The sequence below is a fragment of the Mytilus galloprovincialis genome, chromosome 9, assembly GCF_965363235.1.
Source record: "Mytilus galloprovincialis chromosome 9, xbMytGall1.hap1.1, whole genome shotgun sequence".
Taxonomy (NCBI): Eukaryota; Metazoa; Mollusca; class Bivalvia; order Mytilida; family Mytilidae; genus Mytilus; species Mytilus galloprovincialis.
Window position 1 is genome coordinate 34755523 of NC_134846.1, and position 23235 is coordinate 34778757.

Sequence of the window (23235 nt, forward strand, 5' to 3'; positions counted from 1 at the left end):
AGAGGGCGAAATAAATTGACAGCAAAAGGAAGAAGTGTCAACTTTGAATTTAGTATAATATTGTATAGACTAAAAATTGGAACATTTATTCTTGAGATACCAAATTTCGTGAATTTCATATAATATTGATTACGTAAACTTGTGAATTGAAATATTCAACAGAGTTTAAATTTTCTATTAGCTTGTATTCAGATTTTACAGCGGCGGATCCAGCCATTTTAAAAAGGGGGGGGGGGGTTCCTAGCCCAGGACAAACGGGGGTTCCAACTACATGTCCCCATTCAAATGCATTGATCGTCCAAAAAAAAGGGGGGGTTCCAACCCCCGTAACCTCCCCCTCTGGATCCTCGCCTGTTTTAGCAAAACCATGAAATCAAATATCTGCAATAATCAGTTTTTTTTCCCTATCCACGAAAATTGGTATTCTTAAAATATAAATGAATCCAGTTTATTGCACCAGTGTCTCAGATCCCCTGAATTAAATCACCTAGTCCTAAGTTCCAAACCACTTTTTAGAACTAAGTTCCAACCCTTTTAAGTAAATTAGTCCCAATATCTCTTTGGAAAATTGGTCCCAACCCCTTTTAAAAATATTAGTCCCAGTCCCTTTTAAGAAAAATAGTCAGAAACCTATTTTTGAAACTTACATCCAGGACCTCTACATCCACATTGCGGCATTTCAATCTTTGTGTTGTTTTGCAGACGTGTTGTTATATCATCATCATCTTCCTCATCAGCAGCCCCAGTGATCTTCGTCTTTATCTTCTGAACTTGATCGGCTACCCAGGCCAACTGGTCCAAACCAGATTCTGGAATACTTTCACCTGGTTTCATATCAAGTAAATGATCACCTTCACTTCCAACAGATTTAGGAATTGAATTTTTAAATAGATTTTCTTTTTCATCATCTGAATTTTCAAAATCTAATAATAAAGATAAATCTTCCAATTTTTCATCCATTTCATCATTCTCAAAACTCCTATCGGGAAATGAACTTGAAAGATTTTTTTCCAGTCTAGAAATAGCACTAACTGAGCTTCTTGCACTATCGGGCACTTTGAAAATTTCATCCGCTGTTTTTTCAGAGACTTTTAAATTAGAATCACTGTTAATAACTGGAGTAATTGGATAATCCAAATAATTAGCACTTGTATTGGTTGATGACACTGAATATACACTAGATGTAGATACCACAGAGCTTTCATGTTTGGTTCCAAAATTTGAATTCGTAGAATAAGGAAGAAAATTACTAAAGTTTCCCATTGTATAATTATTCATAAAATTATTACTAAAGTTATTTTTTCCTTCAGTTAAAACTGGTATGTTTTCAAGTCCATTGCTCTTATTTTCTGGACTGATTTTGTTTGGAATTATTGGGAAATCTTTAACCATAGAACTAGAATTTTCTGACAATGCACTATTACTATTTGACTTGTATGTCTCATGTGTTGTTACACTTGTTTCTTTTTCTTTATTTTGAAAATTTGGAAAACTTGAACTTTTGAACAAAGAACTAAATGTTGGGAGTACTGCTGAACTTTGAGACATGGGTTGAAAAGTATTTATACTGGGAATTGCATTCTTATCAATATTTGCACTGGAAGAAATCATGTAATTATTGGGAATAGCATTCTTTTCAATAATTGCACTAGATGAAATTGCGTCAGTTTTCATGTCTGAATAATCATCATCAAATTCATACAAGCTACTGGCATTTTTAGATCCACTGTCAGAATATTTGTCGGACATGGAATTGTCTGTTACTTTACTGACCACAGGAGCTTTTGCACTAAAATCCAAAGAAATATTTTTGTTATCACTTATCAATTCTGGTAAATCACTTACAGAATTTCTTTTGGATTTTTCTTCACAAAGCGGAGAATAACGCTGTCCAAGTTTCTCACAATTATTGCAACAAGGATTTTCAGCAAAACTGAAATTATCATTATTGACAGTAGAATGAGAGTTATCTTTTCCTGAATTAGAGTTATCATTTCCTGGATTTAATAACTGTTCATGAGCATTTAAAAAATCTGCATCCATTGAGACATCTGTAGTTAATGGATCAATTCCTGACTTTTTACCTTGCTTCATTTCTTTTGCCGCAGAATTTAAAATTTCTTGAACACGGCTTTGAATATTGTTAAGTGCCATAGAGTTAGCTTGCAATGACTTTTTAATATCCATTGATAAAATCTTGCTCTTACTCTTAGTTTGTCCATCACAAACATTTTTATCCATATTTATAATTTGATCTTCTTTTTTACTCAATTTTTCACCAGATTTTTTGATTCTCTTCACTTTCTTGCTATTCACATCTTTTGATGAGGATTTTCTTTTTAATATTTGACCAGGTTGGCCCCCTATTGCATTCTCTGCATACATTTTTTGGTGAGCCATCAAAGCCTTCATCATGTGCGGATCACTATAGTAATTTGGAAGTAAGGGATTCGGCAAGTAAGGATAATGGCCATTTGGCATTTCTCCCTGTTTTTGAGGAGTTCTATTTTCCTGAGATGGTGATTTTAATTCCGATTGTAAATTCAGTTTTTGCTTTTTCTTTACTTCCTTGTTTGGAAATGGCGGGGAATCCATGAGAAAGAGAGATTGTGGGTTTGTTGGTAGTTTATCACTGTTGTGAAAAGTTTCATGGCTAGTCGTATTTATTTCTAGATGTGTTTGATAATTCACGTTAGAAGGTACGGCTTCATTACCATTCAGCTTGACACCTCCAAAATTACCTGTTCTTTTTATATTTGATGGATGATATTGATTTGTGTTGTAATCCATTGGATAATGAACAGAAGGCTTTTGTTTTTGTTTACTAAAATCCACTGGAGACTGATTTAGGTTTGACTGACTAAAATCCAGTGGAAGTTGCTGCCCATTACTAATGTTTTGATTAGGTGATAACAAGGGTTCCTGATAGTTTTGTTGTTGCCCTCTGTGTAAGTCTTGATAAGGAGATAACATGGGTTCCTGGTGTCTTTGTTGCTGCCCTTTACTGAAATTTTGATTAGGTGAAAGCAAGGGTTCCTGATATTTTTGTTGTTGCCCTTTTTGGAAGTCTTGATAAGGAGATAACATGGGTTCCTGGTGTCTTTGCTGCTGCCCTTTACCAGAGTCTTGATTAGGAGGTAACATGGGTTCCTGTTTTTTAATGCGCTGCCCATTACCAAAGTCTTGATAAGGAGATAGCATAGGTTCCTGTTTTTTAAGTTGCTGCCCGTTATGAAAGTTTTGATTAGGTGATAAAATGTGTTCCTGTTTCTTAATTTGCTGCCCTTTACCAGAGTCTAGATAGGGAGATAGCATGGGTTCCCATTTTCTTTGTTGCTGCCTTTTACCAGAGTCTTGATTAGGTGAAAACATGAGTTCCTGGTTTCTATGCAAAGGATGACTATAGTGATTTTGAGCAGTGTTAATGTTATCTATAGATGGTTTCCAATGGACAGTGGTTTCATGATGAGGCGGTTGAGCCTCATTTTTTGGAAGCTGATTTTGTGAATTTTCTATCGTATCTTGTGAATTGTTCAGACTTTGTTGGGTGTTACTGGCTGATTTTTGGCCTAATAAATGTTGAGGTGATTTCAATGATTCTTTCGCATGTGCATTTTTACCTTGTTTTTTGCTACTTTCTTTACCAGTATCTGGGTGGTCATACAAACCATACCCTGAATACGGAAGATATGGATTCTGGAATAAAGCACTATTGCCGCCATAACCACCCATTTTCTGATAAGCATTGACTGATTTATGCATTAATTCTAACTGTTGCTGCCATAATGTATTGATGTGAGATTCTGATCCAGCTGCCGATAATCCATTAGGCATAACGGGCAATCCAACTGAGGGTAATCCATTTGGCATCACAGGCAACCCAACTGAAGCTAGTCCATTAGACATCATAGGTAAACCAGCATAGGATAGCCCATTAGACATGGCAGGTAAACCAGCATAGGCTAGTCCATTTGACATCATAGGTAATCCAGCAGAGGATAGTCCATTTGACATGACAGGTAATGTTCTGTGTTTACTCTGTAAATAAAAAAAATACAAGTTCAATTTTTCTTTCTTAAAATATAAATAATTCAAAATGCTTTTTCCTTTCTTGAAGTACATCAAAAACCCTTCAATGTTTACTTGTGATTAGCACTTTTTATTGGTGAAGGAAGCCAGAGTGTCTAGAAGGAACTAATACCTTCAGCGAGGAAAATATCAACTAAACGGTAGTCAACTAAGATTGAAATGTGCAGGGTTCTAACTGACAACCTCAGTGTTGATAGGCTTATAATGCATTAGGTTAACTTCTTAAACCACTAAGCCTACCAGGCCTCAATATATTAACTACTTAGACTACTAGTATTCAGCCACCCCCAGGCCTCCTTGTGTATGTTTGGAAAACAATATTCACAGTTCATGTATTACTGTTTGAAAAGTAGAAGTTCAATTACATTGGGTTATTGTATGAACATTGATGAATATTGTCCCTAGTAGTTTTCCTATATAATCTTGTGAGTGCAATATATATTTAATAAGGGATAATATCTACCAATATTCACGCAATAACTTTTGTATAGCATAATTAAAAGATTATAAACATACTTTTGTCACTAATGTAGACACTAGTTTTCTTTGTGCTAGTGCAATGTGATATATTATTGCAAGCAAATTTGTTGTTAGGGTCTGAACGAAATATGTTGTTGCTATACAATAAATGCATTAATAAACATTACTGCAAGATAAAACCATATTTTTTTTAAATTGATAACTTGCTACTTGAAACAGTTTATCATGTCATCCCATATAAACCAACTACTTAAAATTTGAAATGGGACTGTCATTTAAAATTACCGAAAAATACACAAGATAACATTTTCTTAAATCAATATTGACCCATAAATTGTAAAATATCAAGAAGCTTAAATGACGAATAACAATTAGATCATATCTGCAATCAGAACTAATTTCTCCATACCCTGTACTCCCTCCTCAAAGGTTAAACGGAAGTCAAGATCATTACAGATACACACCACAAACCTATTCATGTATTATAGATTTAGATAATGATAGAAGAAACCACAAAAAGAGATAAATAGATCCATTGATACATACTAAAGCCTTTTACCTTCGACTATTGTATACCTCATTGATTGAAATCTGACAATAATGTGATTTGAAGATGAGAACCAAATTCTATGGTATAAAAATAGGCCAAAAAATAGCATCAGGTTTAAAGAATTGACCCAGATTTGTCTGAAAATCAGAACACATACCAGGATCTTTTTCTTGTGTAATATTTTTTCAAAAAATATAGACAGATTAAGATAAAGTACTGTCAGAGTTGAACTGTGCCTTAATCTGTTTTAAGATGCAATCTTCAGTTTGATTATTAAGATTGACTTGTTATTTCTAAAATTAAAAAAAAAGCATTAAAAAATAATCATCATTTTCCTTAATTTGGTTGTACTATCAGACCGAACATATGTTCCTTATTTTTTTCTAAATTATTTTTTTTTCATTTTAGAAAATACGAGTAAGACTGAGACGTATGTCAATGAATACAACGATTGGAAATCACCATCCTATTTTTAGAAACAGTAGAAAAATCGACTACTTAAGAGCTTTCAATAATGCACAATTATCCGTTGCTTCTTTTAACGGTTGTGTTTCAAGACCGCACCTATGTTTTTAATTTATTTTGGAAGATTTTGATTAATATCAGAAATAAACCAATGACGCTTAGCAATAAATATATATATCGATTTGACATTACCATTCTATTTTTAGTAACTATTACACGAAAAAAGGACAACTTATAAGTTTCAATATGTATAGCCTTCTGTTACTATTTTTGTTGCGCAAAGGAATGATATTGATTTTATTATCTCATAAGACACATTAAGTAAATTTCTAAAGTAATGAAGGTTGATGAACACCAACATTGTATTGGACCTGATAATTTAAGAACAGATGGGCAATAGACAGCACAATACACCCTAATCACCCTGGTTTTTTTTTATCATTAATATGAAAACGTTTTTTTTATTTATTCTGTCATTTTTTCTTTCAAGAAAGGAAGAGGAAGGCAAGACTTTCCAATTTCCTTCCTCAATTCCTTTGATTTTTCTATTAAAGTATCAGGAAACAAATCACTTTTAAAAAAACATTTGTGAGAAAGATATATTTTCATATCAATATGTATATGATAAAGAAAACTAAAAATCAACTTCCTTTCCATTTATATACATGAAAAAAAATAAGACATCCATAACAAATAAATACATAAATGTGTCAAGATTAGATAGAATCAAGCAATATTTTTTGATACACAATACATGTATTATCATGCCCCACTTAAAAGTACATATCTTTTAAAAATATTTAATCTATAAACCGGAAAGCATTTCCTTTTTGAGTCATTCTTATACAATTTTAATATTATCAGATGAATTATGAAGATTGAACCAAAAGTCTGTGCCCATAATACATAAATTTTATACTTTTAACATGTTTAATCCAAATTCAGACATTTGATAAATTATGCAAAATCGTAACAAATAAAATACTAGTAAATTGCACTATGTTGAATAACTACCATTTAATTTCCAATGATTTAATATCCAACCCACCTGAAATTTACAATTAATGTAAATTTAAGCATGAAGATTACACTGTTATCTAGTCCTAACAAAGAAATCAAACAATTTTTTCAATATTTTCATATTTCCCTGTTCTATGTGACATTTTTATCCATTTATAAAAATAAAATCAATACACAAACATAAGGATAAACACATAATTACAAATGCCCAGGCTGTTTAGAAACCCACCATAACTTATTGACGAATTCCAGAACTACTCATGTGTAACTAAGCATTATCCAACACTAAATATAAAATCCAAAAATAAGGTCATTATTGGAAATATAAGAATCAATAGTCTTTTCTGTTGTTCAATGTCAATGAACAACCTGGTTCATTTTTACCTGACCACAAATAAACTAAACTACTAAAGCAGAAAAAAAGCTTATTCTTAATATAAAACAGTTATCTAATATCGTGTTATGCATCACTGATTTACTAAGTATCTTTCATTCAGTATATATAGTTTAAATCTTTTTATATAAATGCCATTTATATGTCTTTAAAGTTGTAACAGAAGTTCAAGCCTTTTAAATTTCTTATGAATTAAATAATAAATTCTAAAAAGTTTGTCCCGTCAAGTTTTGGTAAAAGAAACAAAGCAGTCAGGAAATCCAAGTAATTTAAACAAAAAAAGCAGTCAAGAAATTGAAACAAATATATATTATATAAATAAGAAGATGTGGTATGAGTGCCAATGAGACAACTAGCAAACCATTCAACCTTCAACAATGAGAAAGACACAAACCTTATAGAATGCTACTATAAAAGGCCCAGACAAGAAAAATATGAAACAATTCATTTGAGAAAACTTAAAAGGCTTAATTTTTAACAAAACTGTTGAGTTTATGAAAAACAAATATGGCATACATGAATCAACAACAACTACTGAACTAAAGGTTCCTGACTATAATGAGCTTGACATTGGCGGATCCAGGGTGGGGGGGTTCCGGCGTTGGAACCCCCCTTTTTTTGGACAACCAATGCATTTGAATGGGAGCATATAGTTGGAACCCCCTTTACTCTGGGTTGGGAACCCCCTCTTTTTAAAATGGCTGTATCCGCCCCTGGCTTGAGATTTACATATAGAATGTGGATAGGTTTAAAAAAAAATGAGTACTCAACCCTATTTGGTCCACAGTTTAGATAATATAAAAGACAGAAAAGTAGAAGCTACTTGACTGATTAAATGCTACTGAACAGCACAGGTTAATATTACAAAAAGAAAACACCTAGAAATGACTGAGTTGAATGATTCAGAATCAAAACGGAAAAAAAAGCTGCAATACAGCTAAAAATTCATTGCCAAGGTCAAAAACACATAACTCTGTTAATTGATTATAAGTTTCACTATTTACAAGAGTTCTTATACCACCAGTTTGACTTCACTTTATTATTGAAACAATTCCTTGCATATTTCACACCAAATTGTATTTATAGATTCCTTGAAAATGCTTGGCAAATTGTGAATTAAAAAGTTCATTACTTCAGTTCCAATTTGAAACTGAAGTCATTAAAAAGGTATCAAATATTATTTGACTACAATTCAGGCAATAAATAGTTACTGAGGAAAGTATTTATACTTTAGGCAGATAAAATATTGCAGAAACTACATTGTAGTAGTCAAAAAAATATTTATTTTCCTCTTCATATCGCTACTCGGAAACAGTACATTACTGACTGACTGACCAATTTAAACTACTGTAGGTCTAGGCTATCAGTTTAATCTACTATACTATTATCTTGGCTGCCAAAGTTAAGTTGACAAATATAATGATAACTGGTTTCTCAATTAAAACCAATACTCATGAAAAACTTCTAAATATTTTAAGCACATTCCGAATATTACACAGCACTTTGTCAAGGAGCCATGCAGTTATGTACAAAAAGTCACAGAGTAAAAAGTTATGGAAAAACAATTATATGCAGACAGATATATTTGATCATACAATGTAAATAGGTCAATATGTAAACAGGTGATAAAACGCATAGCTAAAAGAAGTGGAGCAGACATTTACATTTCACACTTGACCTCTATGTTGGGTACCTTGTTATAAAAGCTGTATCAATTTACCAAAAATAGACCCAGTCATAACAGTCCCGAATTGCAGACACCCAAATAAAATACTTGAAAAAATTAAATATGCAGGTTCTTTTTCATCTATATGTAAATTGGTACGTTCGTATAAAGGAATGAAGGAAGCTGTCCTCCTCTTTTTATTGTTCTCTATTACATAATCCTCCAAGTAATGTGTCTGTCTCGATAGATGCACTTCGGCAACATGATATTTTTTCAAATTAAAAAGTGACGATTTTTCTCATAGGTGTCAATTTAAGAGAGCGTTTAACCTTGGAAAGCTATAAGTTTTTTTCATATAACCTTAGGAAATACAAGCTGAGGAAAACATATATTCACATGTATGAAAGCTGAATATGTTATGTTTTCGAATAAAAGTATAAAAACTTTGTCATCTTTTGATCTGTTCAAAATTAAAGAGCTTACAAGCATGACAATACAACAGTCTGTAAGACAAAGGAAAGATCCGGAAGTAGCTTAACACTGAATCATATTTCATTCATCCAACATTTAAGTCTTTACATCTATTTTCAGAATGCAGAAAATCATGTTTTCTTCTTATAGAATATTTTTCAAAATAAGTAAAACACTGAATCCTGTCATCTTATACTGTAAATTCAGAAATTATTGCGAATTTTTACTTGGACCATTTCTATATCAAATAGTTGTTAGAATAAAGCAGTGAAATAAAAAAAAATACTTTTGTCATTCAATTCAAGAGATTCACTTTTGTAATAAGAAAAGACTGGAAAAATAGAGAACAGAAAATTATCAGGAACAATAGTGAATAGATAGCTGGCGGGAACAGCACTACCAAGAACAGATAGTTAACAGGAACAATATTAAGTATGGCAGAAAGTTAACAGGAACAATATTAAGTATGGCAGAAAGTTAACAGGAACAATATTAAGTATGACAGATGCCCTATAGCGGGTAATTTTTTGCGGGTGTAAAATTTCGAGATTTTCATTATATAAGGTATACAAATATTTTGGCGGTTATTATTTTGGCAGATTCAAAACTTTTATCAATACCTTTGCAAGAACACTTTTAATATGGTGGAATTTATTTTGGCGATTTTGATCTATCAGCGAAAATATGCGAAAATTTACACCCCTAGAAAATATCCCGCTATACGGTAACTTGTTGGAACAACACTACCAAGAAGAGATCTAGAGTAAACAGGAACAATATTAAGTAAGACAGATTATCTTGAGAGAACAACACTACCAAGAAGTGAGTAAACAGGAACAATATTAAGTAAGACAGATTATCTTGAGGGAACAACACTACCAAGAAGAGAGTAAACAGGAACAATATTAAGTAAGACAGATTATCTTGAGAGAACAACACTACCAAGAAGTGAGTAAACAGGAACAATATTAAGTAAGACAGATTATCTTGAGGGAACAACACTACCAAGAAGTGAGTAAACAGGAACAATATTAAGTAAGACAGATGATCTTGAGGGAACAACACTACCAAGAAGTGAGTAAACAGGAACAATATTAAGTAAGACAGATTATCTTGAGAGAACAACAATACCAAGAAGTGAGTAAACAGGAACAATATCAAGTAAGACAGATTATTTTGAGGGAACACTACCAAGAAGAGAGTAAACAGGAACAATATTAAGTAAGACAGATGATCTTGAGGGAACAACACTACCAAGAAGAGAGTAAACAGGAACAATATTAAGTAAGACAGATTATCTTGAGAGAACAACACTACCAAGAAGTGAGTAAACAGGAACAATATTAAGTCAGACAGATTATCTTGAGGGAACAACACTACCAAGAAGAGAGTAAACAGGAACAATATCAAGTAAGACAGATTATCTTGAGAGAACAACACTACCAAGAAGAGAGTAAACAGGAACAATATCAAGTAAGACAAATTATCTTGAGGGAACACTACCAAGAAGAGAGTAAACAGGAACAATATTAAGTAAGACAGATTATCTTGAGGGAACAACACTACCAAGAAGAGAGTAAACAGGAACAATATCAAGTAAGACAGATTATCTTGAGAGAACAACAATACCAAGAAGAGAGTAAACAGGAACAATATCAAGTAAGACAGATTATCTTGAGGGAACACTACCAAGAAGAGAGTAAACAGAAACAATATTAAGTAAGACAGATTATCTTGAGGGAACAACACTACCAAGAAGAGAGTAAACAGGAACAATATCAAGTAAGACAGATGATCTTGAGAGAACAACACTACCATGAAGACAGTAAACAGAAACAATATTAAGTCAGACAGATTATCTTGAGGGAACAACACTACCAAGAAGAGAGTAAAGACGAACAATATTAAGTAAGACAGATTATCTTGAGGGAACAACACTACCAAGAAGAGAGTAAACAGGAACAATATTAAGTAAGACAGATTATCTTGAGGGAACACCAGTACCAAGAACAGATAGTAAGCAAGAGCACAACTTTAACAACATATAGTTAGCAGGAACACCAGTGAACAGCTAATTATCAGGAACACTAACTTAGAACAAAAATGGTGACTTGTATAATTAGTTCTAAGCATAGTTTTATTAATCAATAAACTTTGGTTTGGTTTTCAAACTTGTCCAAATAATTATTTTCTCTAGAAAAGGTGTCAGAGAAAAAATCAAATTGCCTCATAATTATTTGTCCTAGTTTTCCAACAAAAAGGCTTATCATGTACGTGTGTCCATCTGTTCATTGGTTGTTTGCTTCCATTATAAACTAACATTTGTGTTTCTGGACATTTTAATCTTTAAACTAAACATAAACACAGGATTGCATTATTTGAGTGACAAAAAATTATATTTCTTGAAAAAACCTTCCCACTGTAGACAAGAGACAAAAAGTGATAACAAAAGGACAAACCAGTACATTTCAAGGTCAAAACATTATAAGGTCAAGGTTAAACAGTGCAAGGTCAAGTTGTTATCATAGTTGATGTACAATATTGAAAATTTAGAATATACTGTGATTCCATTATTATTCATGGCGTACCAATATTCCATTATTTCATAGATAATGATCAACCAAACATTATATTATATTTATTTATTATTTATAGCGAAGCAACAATTTCTTAAAGGATTGAATGCAAAATCCAGCACAGAATCAAGTACAATTAATGTATCAATGAAAATATATTTTTCCTCAATCCAGAAAAAAATGGTATCTGTGTGGCGAAAATAAATTAATTTACATAATTAATGAGTTTTTTCCTATGCTTCTATTTATATCATACAATCCATAAGATATGCAAATATCATAATCATAAGCGGTAATCAATCATAAAACCTTTCACAGTCCATTTAAAATGAAAAGGAAGGGATATTAATATTCATAATTTGAAAAGAGTCCATTAGCAATTACAGATGTGTCTTAGATCAATGAAACCTGTTAATGTCATTTTTTACAAATAAATCTATACATCTGCAAGTTGCCATAGCAACTAACAAGTTCATACTAGGAAGTCCTGGTTATTGATTGAAAGAAACTAATGATTATATTGTGTGTGTTTGTAATATTAGAATTCAATTTAATATCTGAAAGCAAACACATCCTTCTTAATTTACAATATTTTTAATTCTGTTTCATTACCTTTTTATAACAGACAATTTCACAAATGTTTTATTTTCTGCCATGTTTTCATTACAGCATAAATTTAAAAAAAAAAATATTTCTAATTTGAAATTATAAACTTAATTAGCACCCTAATCAATTGGATTATCAAAAAACAGTTTTTATAAAAATGTCCTTGAAACTGTAGAATGCAAATAAGCTTTATCAGCATAACCACATTTTACTATTTATAGATTTAATCAATTTGGAAATTCCCTAAACCTCTTGATACTTGTTTATACACGTGACACCCACCAACAAATAGAATGGTCACGTGACAAACACATACGTCTCAAGTCAACCAATAAAATAACGTTTAGTGTGGAAGAAATTGCAGCTAGGCAAACTTATAACCAATAAATAACATTTATTTGAATAAATATTTTATCCGTCTTTTGTTTTTTCATCGTATTTTGTAACAGTTTAGTCGTCGTTTCGAGGTGATAGTTTTGTCAGATAACTAAATTTTTAACAGACGACTTCAAAAATCGCTTACACAAATTCAGTCAATCAAACACCACCTCAATCATTAGCTATGGACAAATTTTTTTTTCCATTTTTAATGTTACTCAAAAGTTTCCTGAAGTGGATACCTTGGAATGGAAGGTTGTCAATTAATTCAAACGTTTGCAATACTTAATAATACCTATTTATATGACAACAGCATTTCTAATCATGTTAAACATGGTGGACATGTTACTTCTGCCAGACAGGCCTCATCAGGACCATAGTTATAAGTTATATATACAGGTAAAGCTAATTTAACGAAAGTTTCAAATATAAGGATTTTTCAAAAAGGAGAGGGAGAAGAGTCGATAAAGGACATTACAGCAACCCAGCAACATTTGTTCCTCATATATTACAGAATTTTTATTTTTATAAATTTAAATATAACAAGATTATTTTTGAGGTTTCAATTAATCACTGTTCCTGACAGGTTCATTTTTCGTTCAGATTTTTTTTTTATATCTTTAAAATTAAAAAATCTTCAAGAAAAATACTGCTTGTATAGTTTGCAACATATATCCTGCTTATGTAATTGAGAAAAACAGAGATTTTAAAATCCCAAATATAAACGTGTCATTTTAAATATCAATAATTTTCTAGGTAACCTATATCATAGAAGTCGAACAGCTATGATTATTTAATCATAAGTGTAATATGACCCTCAACCATAATGGTACCCATCTACATGTAACCTGATATGTGTAAATAGCTGGTACATGTTGAAAAAAATATAAACATACATGCAATAAATTTAACTCCTTATAAAAATAACTTTTTAAAGGAACTTAGTGGTTGTTTGTTTTATATTATTGGTGTTGAACAAATCTTTCAGCTACTTTGGCTAAATCATGGCAGTTAGATTTTACTAGTGGAGGAAGCAGTTGTACATTCAGAAAACCACTGATTGTCCAAACTTTAACACGAAACTGAAAGTCAGACCCTGCCATGAGCTGGGCTAAAATTCACAACCTGAAAGTCCAAGCCTGTGATCACTGCAGAAAAAATACTTAAACCATTTACCCTTCAAGGCCTTAAGCTATGTGGTAAATGTATCAAGACCAACAGAAATAATAGGATTGAAAAAGAAATGTCAGCCATGTAGTTGAGAAGAAAAATAAAGAACTGAAGAAGGCCAATGGCCGAAACGTCCTGAAAAGTTTGGTTTATCTATACAATTATAGAAAGTATGTTCCCTATTTGAATTTTGAAAACAAGGAGAAATAATAGCAGTAAAACACAACTCTCTATTAGGTGTGAGTTTACACGACCATCTCTATTTGTTCTGCACATGAGACAACTATCCCTTAAGGTTCACATATATATAAATGGAGTGTGTCCAATGATGATGCCCCTGCTTGCATATAATGATATGACATTGATCTGTGTTTTATGGTAATAAGCATTGTGTATAAGTTTCATAACATTTTCTTGAGGCAAACTAAAGTAAGAGAAGAGAAATCATTTTTGAGACATACAGATAGATTTACAGACAGACAGAAGAATGGACAGACAATATATACAATGCCTTTTTGCAGTGGTGGCATTAAAACAATATTGTCCCCAATTAAATATTTCAAATTTTCATGAAAGCTGTTGATATACATTTTATTAAAAGTAAAATTATAACTGAAGTTAATTCAAGTTAATACGTTATAACTGTAAACAAACAAATTAATCTATGCCTGCTATCAATTAACAAAATTAAATGTACGACCAATATTCTTTTTCAGAATTCTTTACTGAGGTTCTTATAAGCATCGTATTTAATTAACTTTTCCAATTTTCATTACGATAATTAAAGTTCATATGTTTAGCAAGAAAGCTAATAATAGATTTAAAATCAGTCGGGAAATTCCCTACTAGTAATTGTTTACTCACGTGACATTTATTTACATACATACAGAGTTTGATTTGATCATGTGATCATCGTACAATATCAATGAAATGGTTTTTGTTTCTTAACAAGAAATTCAATTTCATTTTACAGTTTTCGACAATCGAAATTTAATATGACGCTATTCTTTCTGCGTATAAAAGTAAGATAATGACGTATTTCTTTCTGCGTATAAAAGTAAGTTGTCTTCCTACTAAGTAATAAATGCATTTAAAAATATATTCTGATTGTACGTAGCCTTCAAGAATTATAGGTCATAATACAGTAAATATGTGAATCGTACATTAACAATGTAACAAAAGTATGTCAGTAAATTTTCAAATGTTTTTCTTTTAATACATAGGTACATATTTGTTTTCAATAACAACAGATTTTATGACATGTTTTGTGCTAAATGTGACATAATGTCCTAAATTTTCTTGTTTATTATACATGCAGTTTGGTCAGTTTGCATATGGCCCTAAACAAACAACGGTATAAGTATAGCATTGATAATTTGAAAAGAATTTGTATTCAAAATTTCAAAAACGCCAATTGGGATGGATTTATACTAATCTTAATATCTTCCCTAAATAACTGCACTAATATTGAGGAATAGTGTCACGGCAGTAAATTATATTGCAAGTTAATTGTAAGTTGTGCAATAACTTTTTTATATGTACATGTACCCAGTAGAACCATATATTTCCCGAAAACATTAACAACCTGGTTTATATCTCGTCTGTGTGAATGCAAATATCATATTTTGAACCCCTGTTCACTTTTCAGGGGGTTCAAAAGACAATGTAACACCGGTTTTAGTGCATACCAAACTTATTTCATGCATCTGAATCGCTTTTCTGGAGTTAACTTTGTCAGGAATGCTTAAATCAGAATATTTGAATGCCAAACATGTATAAGAACCATATGGTAGATAAATGACAAAATAAACTGATCATAGTTTTAAAAACAAGAACAAAAAATTGATAAACTTATCTTAAAAAAGATTCCAGCAATAAAATCTAATAATTGACCTTTTCGTGTTGAAGAAAATTGTTTTTCGTGAAGAAAAACTATTGGATCTGCAAAATAATCTATAAACAAAGAGTGCAAAATTAAAACAAAAATGCTTCAAAATGTACATACATTACCACATTCACTTTTTAGTGTGCAATGCAAGCTACTGCCTTTTTTGTTCCAAATAGAATAAAATATTATTGTTACAAGAATCCCTTTAAACAATGTCTTATATAGTAAAATATTTCATTCATAAAAATATTAATGAATCAGAGAGAACCCTCAAAAAGCATCTTTAATACAAATGAGCCTTCAAGACAACACATTATTAACAATAAAGTTGCTCTATTTTCAGATACAAAATGTCATCTTTTTCTTTAGAAATATATCACAACATCAAAAATACATTTTACTAATGTTATATATTATCGCTTACAATTTTAGTACTATTTTTATCTCTTTCGTAAATTATTATGTTAGAGAAGACAGATCTTTAGCCTTAATTTTTCCATTCAGAAAATCTTGTATACTTTTTCTATTCTAAAGGATTATCTAATTAAATATAATGAACTTACTTATCGAAGAAATGCATATCAAATCAATATGTCAAATAATGTAAACAAAAACATTGAAACTACCATTCCATTGACCTCACCGATACGCTCAACCCTGTCCTACATATTTAGAATTGGAATGAGAGGCCACTACTATGTATATATACATGTATGTATATCTTCACTATCAAACAACAATTTTCAAAAGAACTATTTCAGTACGTAATGATGAATAATCTGAATTTTGTGATCTTCTATATTTATAAATATCCTTTGCAGTGGCATATATATATATATATATATCATAATAATTATGAAATTATATTATCAAATAACAATCACAAAATTTTCTAATCTTTATCGTAAAATATTGCAAATCAATGTATATTCTCAGCACCTTTCAGTTACAAAATGTCATCCTTTCTTAAGATATATCACAACATCAAAAATTAATCTTATGTTATATATTATCACTTATAACTTAGTACTATTCTTATCTCTTTCAAAAATTATCATGGTAGAAAAAAATGGTCTCCAACAGATATATATTAAGCCTTAATTTTTCCAATTTTTTCAATAAAATTTTTCAGTCCATTAAAATGAAGTTGAACTTACTTATCGAAGAAATGCATATCAAATCAATACGGTAAAATTAACGTAAATAAAAACATTGAAACTACCATTCCATTGACCTTACTGATACGCTCAACCCTGTCCTACATATTTAGAATTGGAATGAAAGGCCACTACTATGTATATAGGTATACATTGTATCTTTGTTTTCAAACAATAGTTTTCTAAACAACTTTTTCAGTAGTTTATGATATTCTATATTTATAAATATGAAATCACTCTGATAACCTATGCAGTAGCATATATATATATATATATATATATATATATATATATATATATATATATATATATATATATATATATATATATATATATATATATATATATATATATATATATATATATATATATATATATATATATTTATATATGATAATAATAATAATGAAATTATATCATTAAATAACAATCACAAGTTTTTTTAATCTTTATCATAAAATATTGCAAATCAATGTATATTCTCAACACCTTTCAGTTACAAAATGTCATCTTTTTCTTTAGATATATATCGCAATATTAAAAATTTAATGTAATATATAATATCGCATACAATTAAGTACTATTTTTATCTCTAAAGTAAATTTTCATTGTATAAAAAATGGTTGTCTTTGAAATATATTAAGCCTTCCTTTTCACATTGAAAAATTTAGTATACATTCTTATTCGATAAGAAATGTCTTCGTCAATTACAAGGTATAAAGAAACTACTTAGTGAATAAATACATATTGTATCAAATCAATATCGTCAAAAAATGTAAACAAAAACATTGAAATTACAATTGTATTAGCCTTACTGATATATGTTTAACGCTGTCCTATATTTAGAATTGGAACGAAAGGCCAATACTATGTATATATGTGTATCTTCTCTATCAAACAATAGGTTTTTGAAGAACGTTATCAGTGCTTTATCATCAATAATTTTTTGTTTTTTTGTTTTTGTTATTTATATCAAATTATTCTGATAAATGAATTAGTAGCATATATATGAAAATAATAACGGAATTAAACAATCGCAAAAAAATTCTAATCGTTGTCGTAAAATATTACAAATCAATGTAAACTCTCAACATTTTAAACGTTTACATTTTTTAAAGAAATTAAAGCGGTAAAAAACAAAAATCAAATCTATCTAATAATAATTTGCTACATATTCATCGGTTTTGTATACACCTCTGACACCTGACGTAGCTATATATAGATTGGGAAAGCACATCACAACATAGTACCGTAAATCTTCTACAAGATTGATAATTGTGGTGGAGTGTATACACAGGTATTAATTATCTTATAATCACCTTCCGTCACAGTGCAGATCAGGTCAAACGCAGCATTAAGTTCATAGCACTCCTTCTTTTATGATTTTTTAAATGATTTGATTTATGTATTTAACCTGATGAAAATTTTTACAGTTTAAAACACCCATCTTATATACTTATTACATGTATGTATTAATCTTTGGATTTTACAATTTACAAGGTCACCAAATGAATTGTCTTAAATAAATGAATGACCATACATACATTTTAGGTGTACATACTCCTACATTGTACTTTGACCACATGTTTAGAGTATCATTACATGAACATTTTACACAAGTGAAGTATAATTGGAAATACGTAAAAATATTGCTTTCATTCAAGTTTTATTCAATTCATAGTACACGAAATGTATATGCACATAAAGTTTTTCCCTGGATACAGAGTCATGATCATTTATATGAACACCAACGTAATAAATTAAAACATATGAAAATCGTTCATATTATATAGTTATTTTACTTATATTACAAGGTATTATAAAACTTTCAATTGATGGAATTTTTCAGAAATAAAATTGACTTAAAATCTCCATGCAAAAAAGCTTTAATTATACATGTATATTTGCACTAGATCATGTTCGTCTCGGAGTGTGAATGACATCTTTACAATAAATCTATTGGATGTGTAATGATTGATATTTAAGTATTAGATACATTTTTTTTATTAGTTGTTATGGGTTTTAAACTACATGCAGCTAGCTGTCAGTAGCTTCAATTACCCTCAGATCTATACTTTGTTGTCTGTGTCGAAGACCTTAGTTTGATTTATAGATAATGGTTAATCTTTTACAATGCTACTAAGATGGAGAGTTGTCTCATTGGCACTCATTCCACATCTTCTTATATCTATTCATGTATTTTTTGTTGTTAAAGACGTCCAGTCATTGTTTTAGTTTTTCTGCTTTTAATCCAACAGAGGAGGTAAGCCCTTTTAAACTGATTTTTATAGTTTGTTCTTATTTTGTCTTAGGTTAGGGGAGTGTTAAACCCTTTTCAACTGATTTTTATAGTTTGTTCTTATATTGTCCCAGGTATGGGGAGGTTTTGAGTGCTCACAAACATGTTTAACCCAGCCACATTCTTTAAGTTCCAGTCCCACGTCAGAGGAGCCTGTAGTTCAGTGGTTGTCATTTATATCTGTCATAAATATATTTTGGTAAGTTGTTTCGTTATAAATTAGACACCGAGCTTTCTCAACTAAATTGTTTCATATGTTTCATGTTGTGGCATTTTATAGCCAACTGTACAGTAAGGGTTTCTCTCATTGTTGAAGGTTGTACACTTAGTCATTTCAGGTAAAACCCACTCTCGGTGTTGAATAATCCCACTGAATATTGACAACTTTAGTGATTCACTCGGAAATATCTTTCTGTACATGTATATATTCAATACATAATACATGTTAAATGACAGTTTTCAATTTTGGTTTGGTTATACCAGGAGTAATTAAATCACAGTATTTTTCTTCCACAATTGTCACCAATAGCCTTAATTAACTTTGGACAACTAAACATCAGCAAACAATCATGGCAATCTGTCTTTTGTGATTTTTTCATTTCAAAATATTCCATCTGAAATATTCGCAAATATTTCAAATCAGGATCTACTTTTTTTCCCTATAATTCCAGAACTTATTTTCCATTTCTTCAAATTTTTGCAAAAATTGTCAATTTTCGGGACAATATTTTTCACTTGAAAATAATTTAAAATTTCCAATTTTAAGGTAACATACAGGACTGGTTATCTTTTCAGCAGAGATCAAAAACATAGATTTTGTATATCATTCACATAAATAAACATTGAATGAAACATTAAGAAACATAGAAAACGGCTCCACAAACAATTGCCAAAAAAGGTAAATAAATGGTAAAAACTTTTTATGGAAAGAGGAATAGACAATATTCTTTCCTCAGAATGTGTGAATGCCTTAGCTGAAGCACGTCTACAGATGTGGGATTTTCTTGCCGTATTGAAGACCCAATAAGTTTGGTGGCCTTCTGCTATTTTCTGCTCTTTGGTCAGGTTGTTGTCTCTTTGACACATTTGCCATTTCCATTTTCAATTTTATTATAAGAATTGCCGCTTTAGCAGGACAAGAACCACCTGATTGAAAATCATTGAAATCTAATAATAGAATTACCTTTTCCTTAGTCAAATTGCTGGTACTTCCGCTGACACCTTTTTTGAGGTCTAATCCACTATCCATTTCCTTAAAGTCACCTTTCACGAGCCATGGATCTGATAATGAGCGATTTAATGGAGTCAAATGAAGAGAGTCATTGCTACCGAATTCTTTACTGCGGCTTCTGAACTCGGCCAACTGACGCAGTTTTGATTTGACAGAGTCTGATTTCTGTGATAATGGCAGATTTGATGAATTGGTTTGTTCCAACTGACTTTCTTTCCCTGACCATTCTGATCCAAAATTGAAACTATTCATCACACATGACCTTCTTACACTAAAAACATATAAAGAAGCAATTAAAATCATCAACAGTCATTTAAACATTATGTGAAAATCTTCACTAAAGGTAAACACAGAGGGTTTCATTTGAAACTAACTGTCAAATGAACTATTAGATTTTCAAATGTAGATATAAATCTACATTTGAAAATGCCTGTACCAAGTCATGAATATGACAATTCTTGTCCATTCGTTTTTGATGTGTTTTGTTATTTGATTTTGCCATGTGATTAGGGACTTTCCAATTTGATTTTCCTCTAAGTTCAGTATTTTTGTGATTTTACTTTTTAAACATGATCATCATGATTATGATGATTTTCATTACCAAATACATGTATTGAAACATGATTACTATGATTACTGTGGATTCATTTATTTTCATGGGCATAATCGTGGGCATTTTCATGGATATTAATTTTTGGATTTTCCAATTTCTGTGTACAAAGCCTATAGAAAATTTGAGATTGTTGAACATTTGAAATCACGGTTCATCTAATACACAAAACACACATGAAAATTGGTATCCAACGAATAATAAGGAATCCACAGTATTAAATATGTTTTAGATCTATATGTATAAAATATAAGAGGGTTAGCAGGATGTTGGATAGAACAACAGACCATGCAAACCCAAATCACTGAAATCCTCCCATCTTCTGAGAAATAGACATTTAACCCCGTCATTTTTTGTATGTGCCTGTAAGTCGCCTGTTATTCAGTGGTTTTAGTTTGGTTACTGTATATTATATTTTTTTCATTATTTTTGTACATAAATCAGGCTATTAGTTTTCTAATCAGAATTGTGTAATATTTACAATTTCACAGCTGACTATGCAGTATGGGTTTCGTTCATTGTTGAAGGCCATAATGTGACCTTTAGTCATGATAGTTTTCAACTTCTATGTCATAGGTCTCCTTTTGAGAGTTGTTTCATGGGCATGTCATTTTAATACCATCCATTAAAAGGAACATCTTAATTATCTCTGTGTATATATGTCTCTGTTAAAATCTACTCTAAAGGATCCTTAAGCATCATAACAGTTATGAACTATGATAACTGCATTTTTTTATCAAATGTCTACTTTGTTATATTCACAAAGCCTCAATTTCATTCACAATTTCTTTTAAAGATCTTAAAAATATTATGTATTCAATCCTATTTTTTTTTCACAAACCATTACCTAATATGCCCCTCCCCTTTTTTACTACAAACAATAAATAACACAAATCTGTGTCCAAAGCTATGAAAACCCTTTCAGTGTGTACTGCCAATGCATTGTTTGTTTATTTTTATATATCTGTCCAAGGACGTATATTAGACGTATGTTAGTTATACGTCCTTGATCTGTCTAATTGACACAGTGTGTATAATCAGAGAATACACAGATCAAGGTAATGTTCGTGTTTATGATGATATTTACGGTATTCGATTTACTATGAAACTAATCCATTGTGAATAATGTGTAAATCTATTTTTAGTTGTGGTGTTCTTGCAGATTTCACGCCTATTGAAAACTCATTTTACTTATTGAACTATATAGGTCACCTGTGCGACACTAATTAACGGTGATTAGTCCGCAACGTGGGGTCATAAACGATAGTGTGTGATAACAAGATCAAAGGATTTCCCCGAGACAAGACTGAATCACCATATTGCGGACGTAAATAACAGCAAAACCAGGACTATTTAGTCTGGAAATCAACATTTTTAGAATATATGATATATCTTGAATAGTATGCATTATGTCTAATTGGGCTAAATTCTCACCTTTTCTGCAAATCAATCCCCAAACATCGTTCTTTCGTCAGATGCGAACTCTCACCCAACAATATGCAAATTACACAGACAGTCACGTGATTATCAATCCATTTCGCACTTGACTGACTGGTAAACGTGATCAAGCACATACATTTCATTTTATGGATATAAAATAGGAATGTCTGTACATTTTTTCTATATTCAATTAATAATAAAATAGACAAATATGACCTTATATAACTCGCTTGAAAAGAAAATATGAATAAGAAGCCACCTCAGTAAGGGAGAGAAGGGGGCATATGAGATGAGAAAAGGGGGGGGGGGGGGGCTTTAATAATCTGTAGGTAAACTAATTTATTGGGAGAAAGTATTAGAACTCACAAAATAAGGGGAAAAAAATAAATTATAAAGACATTTTAATAACAATTCTAAGTAAACATAAAAAGGGGGCCTTAACAAAAGGGGGAGGCTAGGAAACCGTTTGTATCAAAATTGAGTTACAGTATCACAGAAACGTTTTTGCTGAGGCTGGCGCAGACTAACATATCGGTCATTGCGCGAAAACTGTTCGTGCAAGAGCTATAATCCAAAGATCAATTTCAAGCGGAATAGGAAAATTCATTCGGACACCTGTTTATCCGACATAATAGTGATAACAGGTGCCCGTAGTGTTACTAAAATTCGGGTTGACTTGTCTGTTGCACAATATTGTGAATAACGAACCAATTTTAGATTATTTTTTTAATATAATCTTTATTAT

General features: G+C 30.9%; 1 protein-coding gene across 3 annotated transcripts in view; it reads right to left on the bottom strand.

Moving 5' to 3' along the window:
• Nucleotides 1–22565, bottom strand: part of LOC143044881 (uncharacterized) — a 39181-nt gene extending 16616 nt beyond the window's left edge. Inside the window, exons 1-3 of one of the 3 annotated variants that reach the window (XM_076217104.1) lie at nt 22485–22565; nt 20393–20711; nt 648–4038 (exon numbers count right to left, since the gene is read on the bottom strand). In XM_076217104.1, the coding sequence (XP_076073219.1) occupies nt 648–4038; nt 20393–20692 (3691 nt within the window). In that variant the 5' untranslated portion in view covers nt 20693–20711; nt 22485–22565. Of the gene's footprint in view, nt 1–647; nt 4039–6632; nt 6710–6833; nt 6959–20392; nt 20712–22484 lie in introns of those variants that run through there. The other 2 variants (XM_076217105.1, XM_076217106.1) reach the window with 2 other exon arrangements.
• Between the last annotated feature and the right edge of the window lie 670 nt (nt 22566–23235).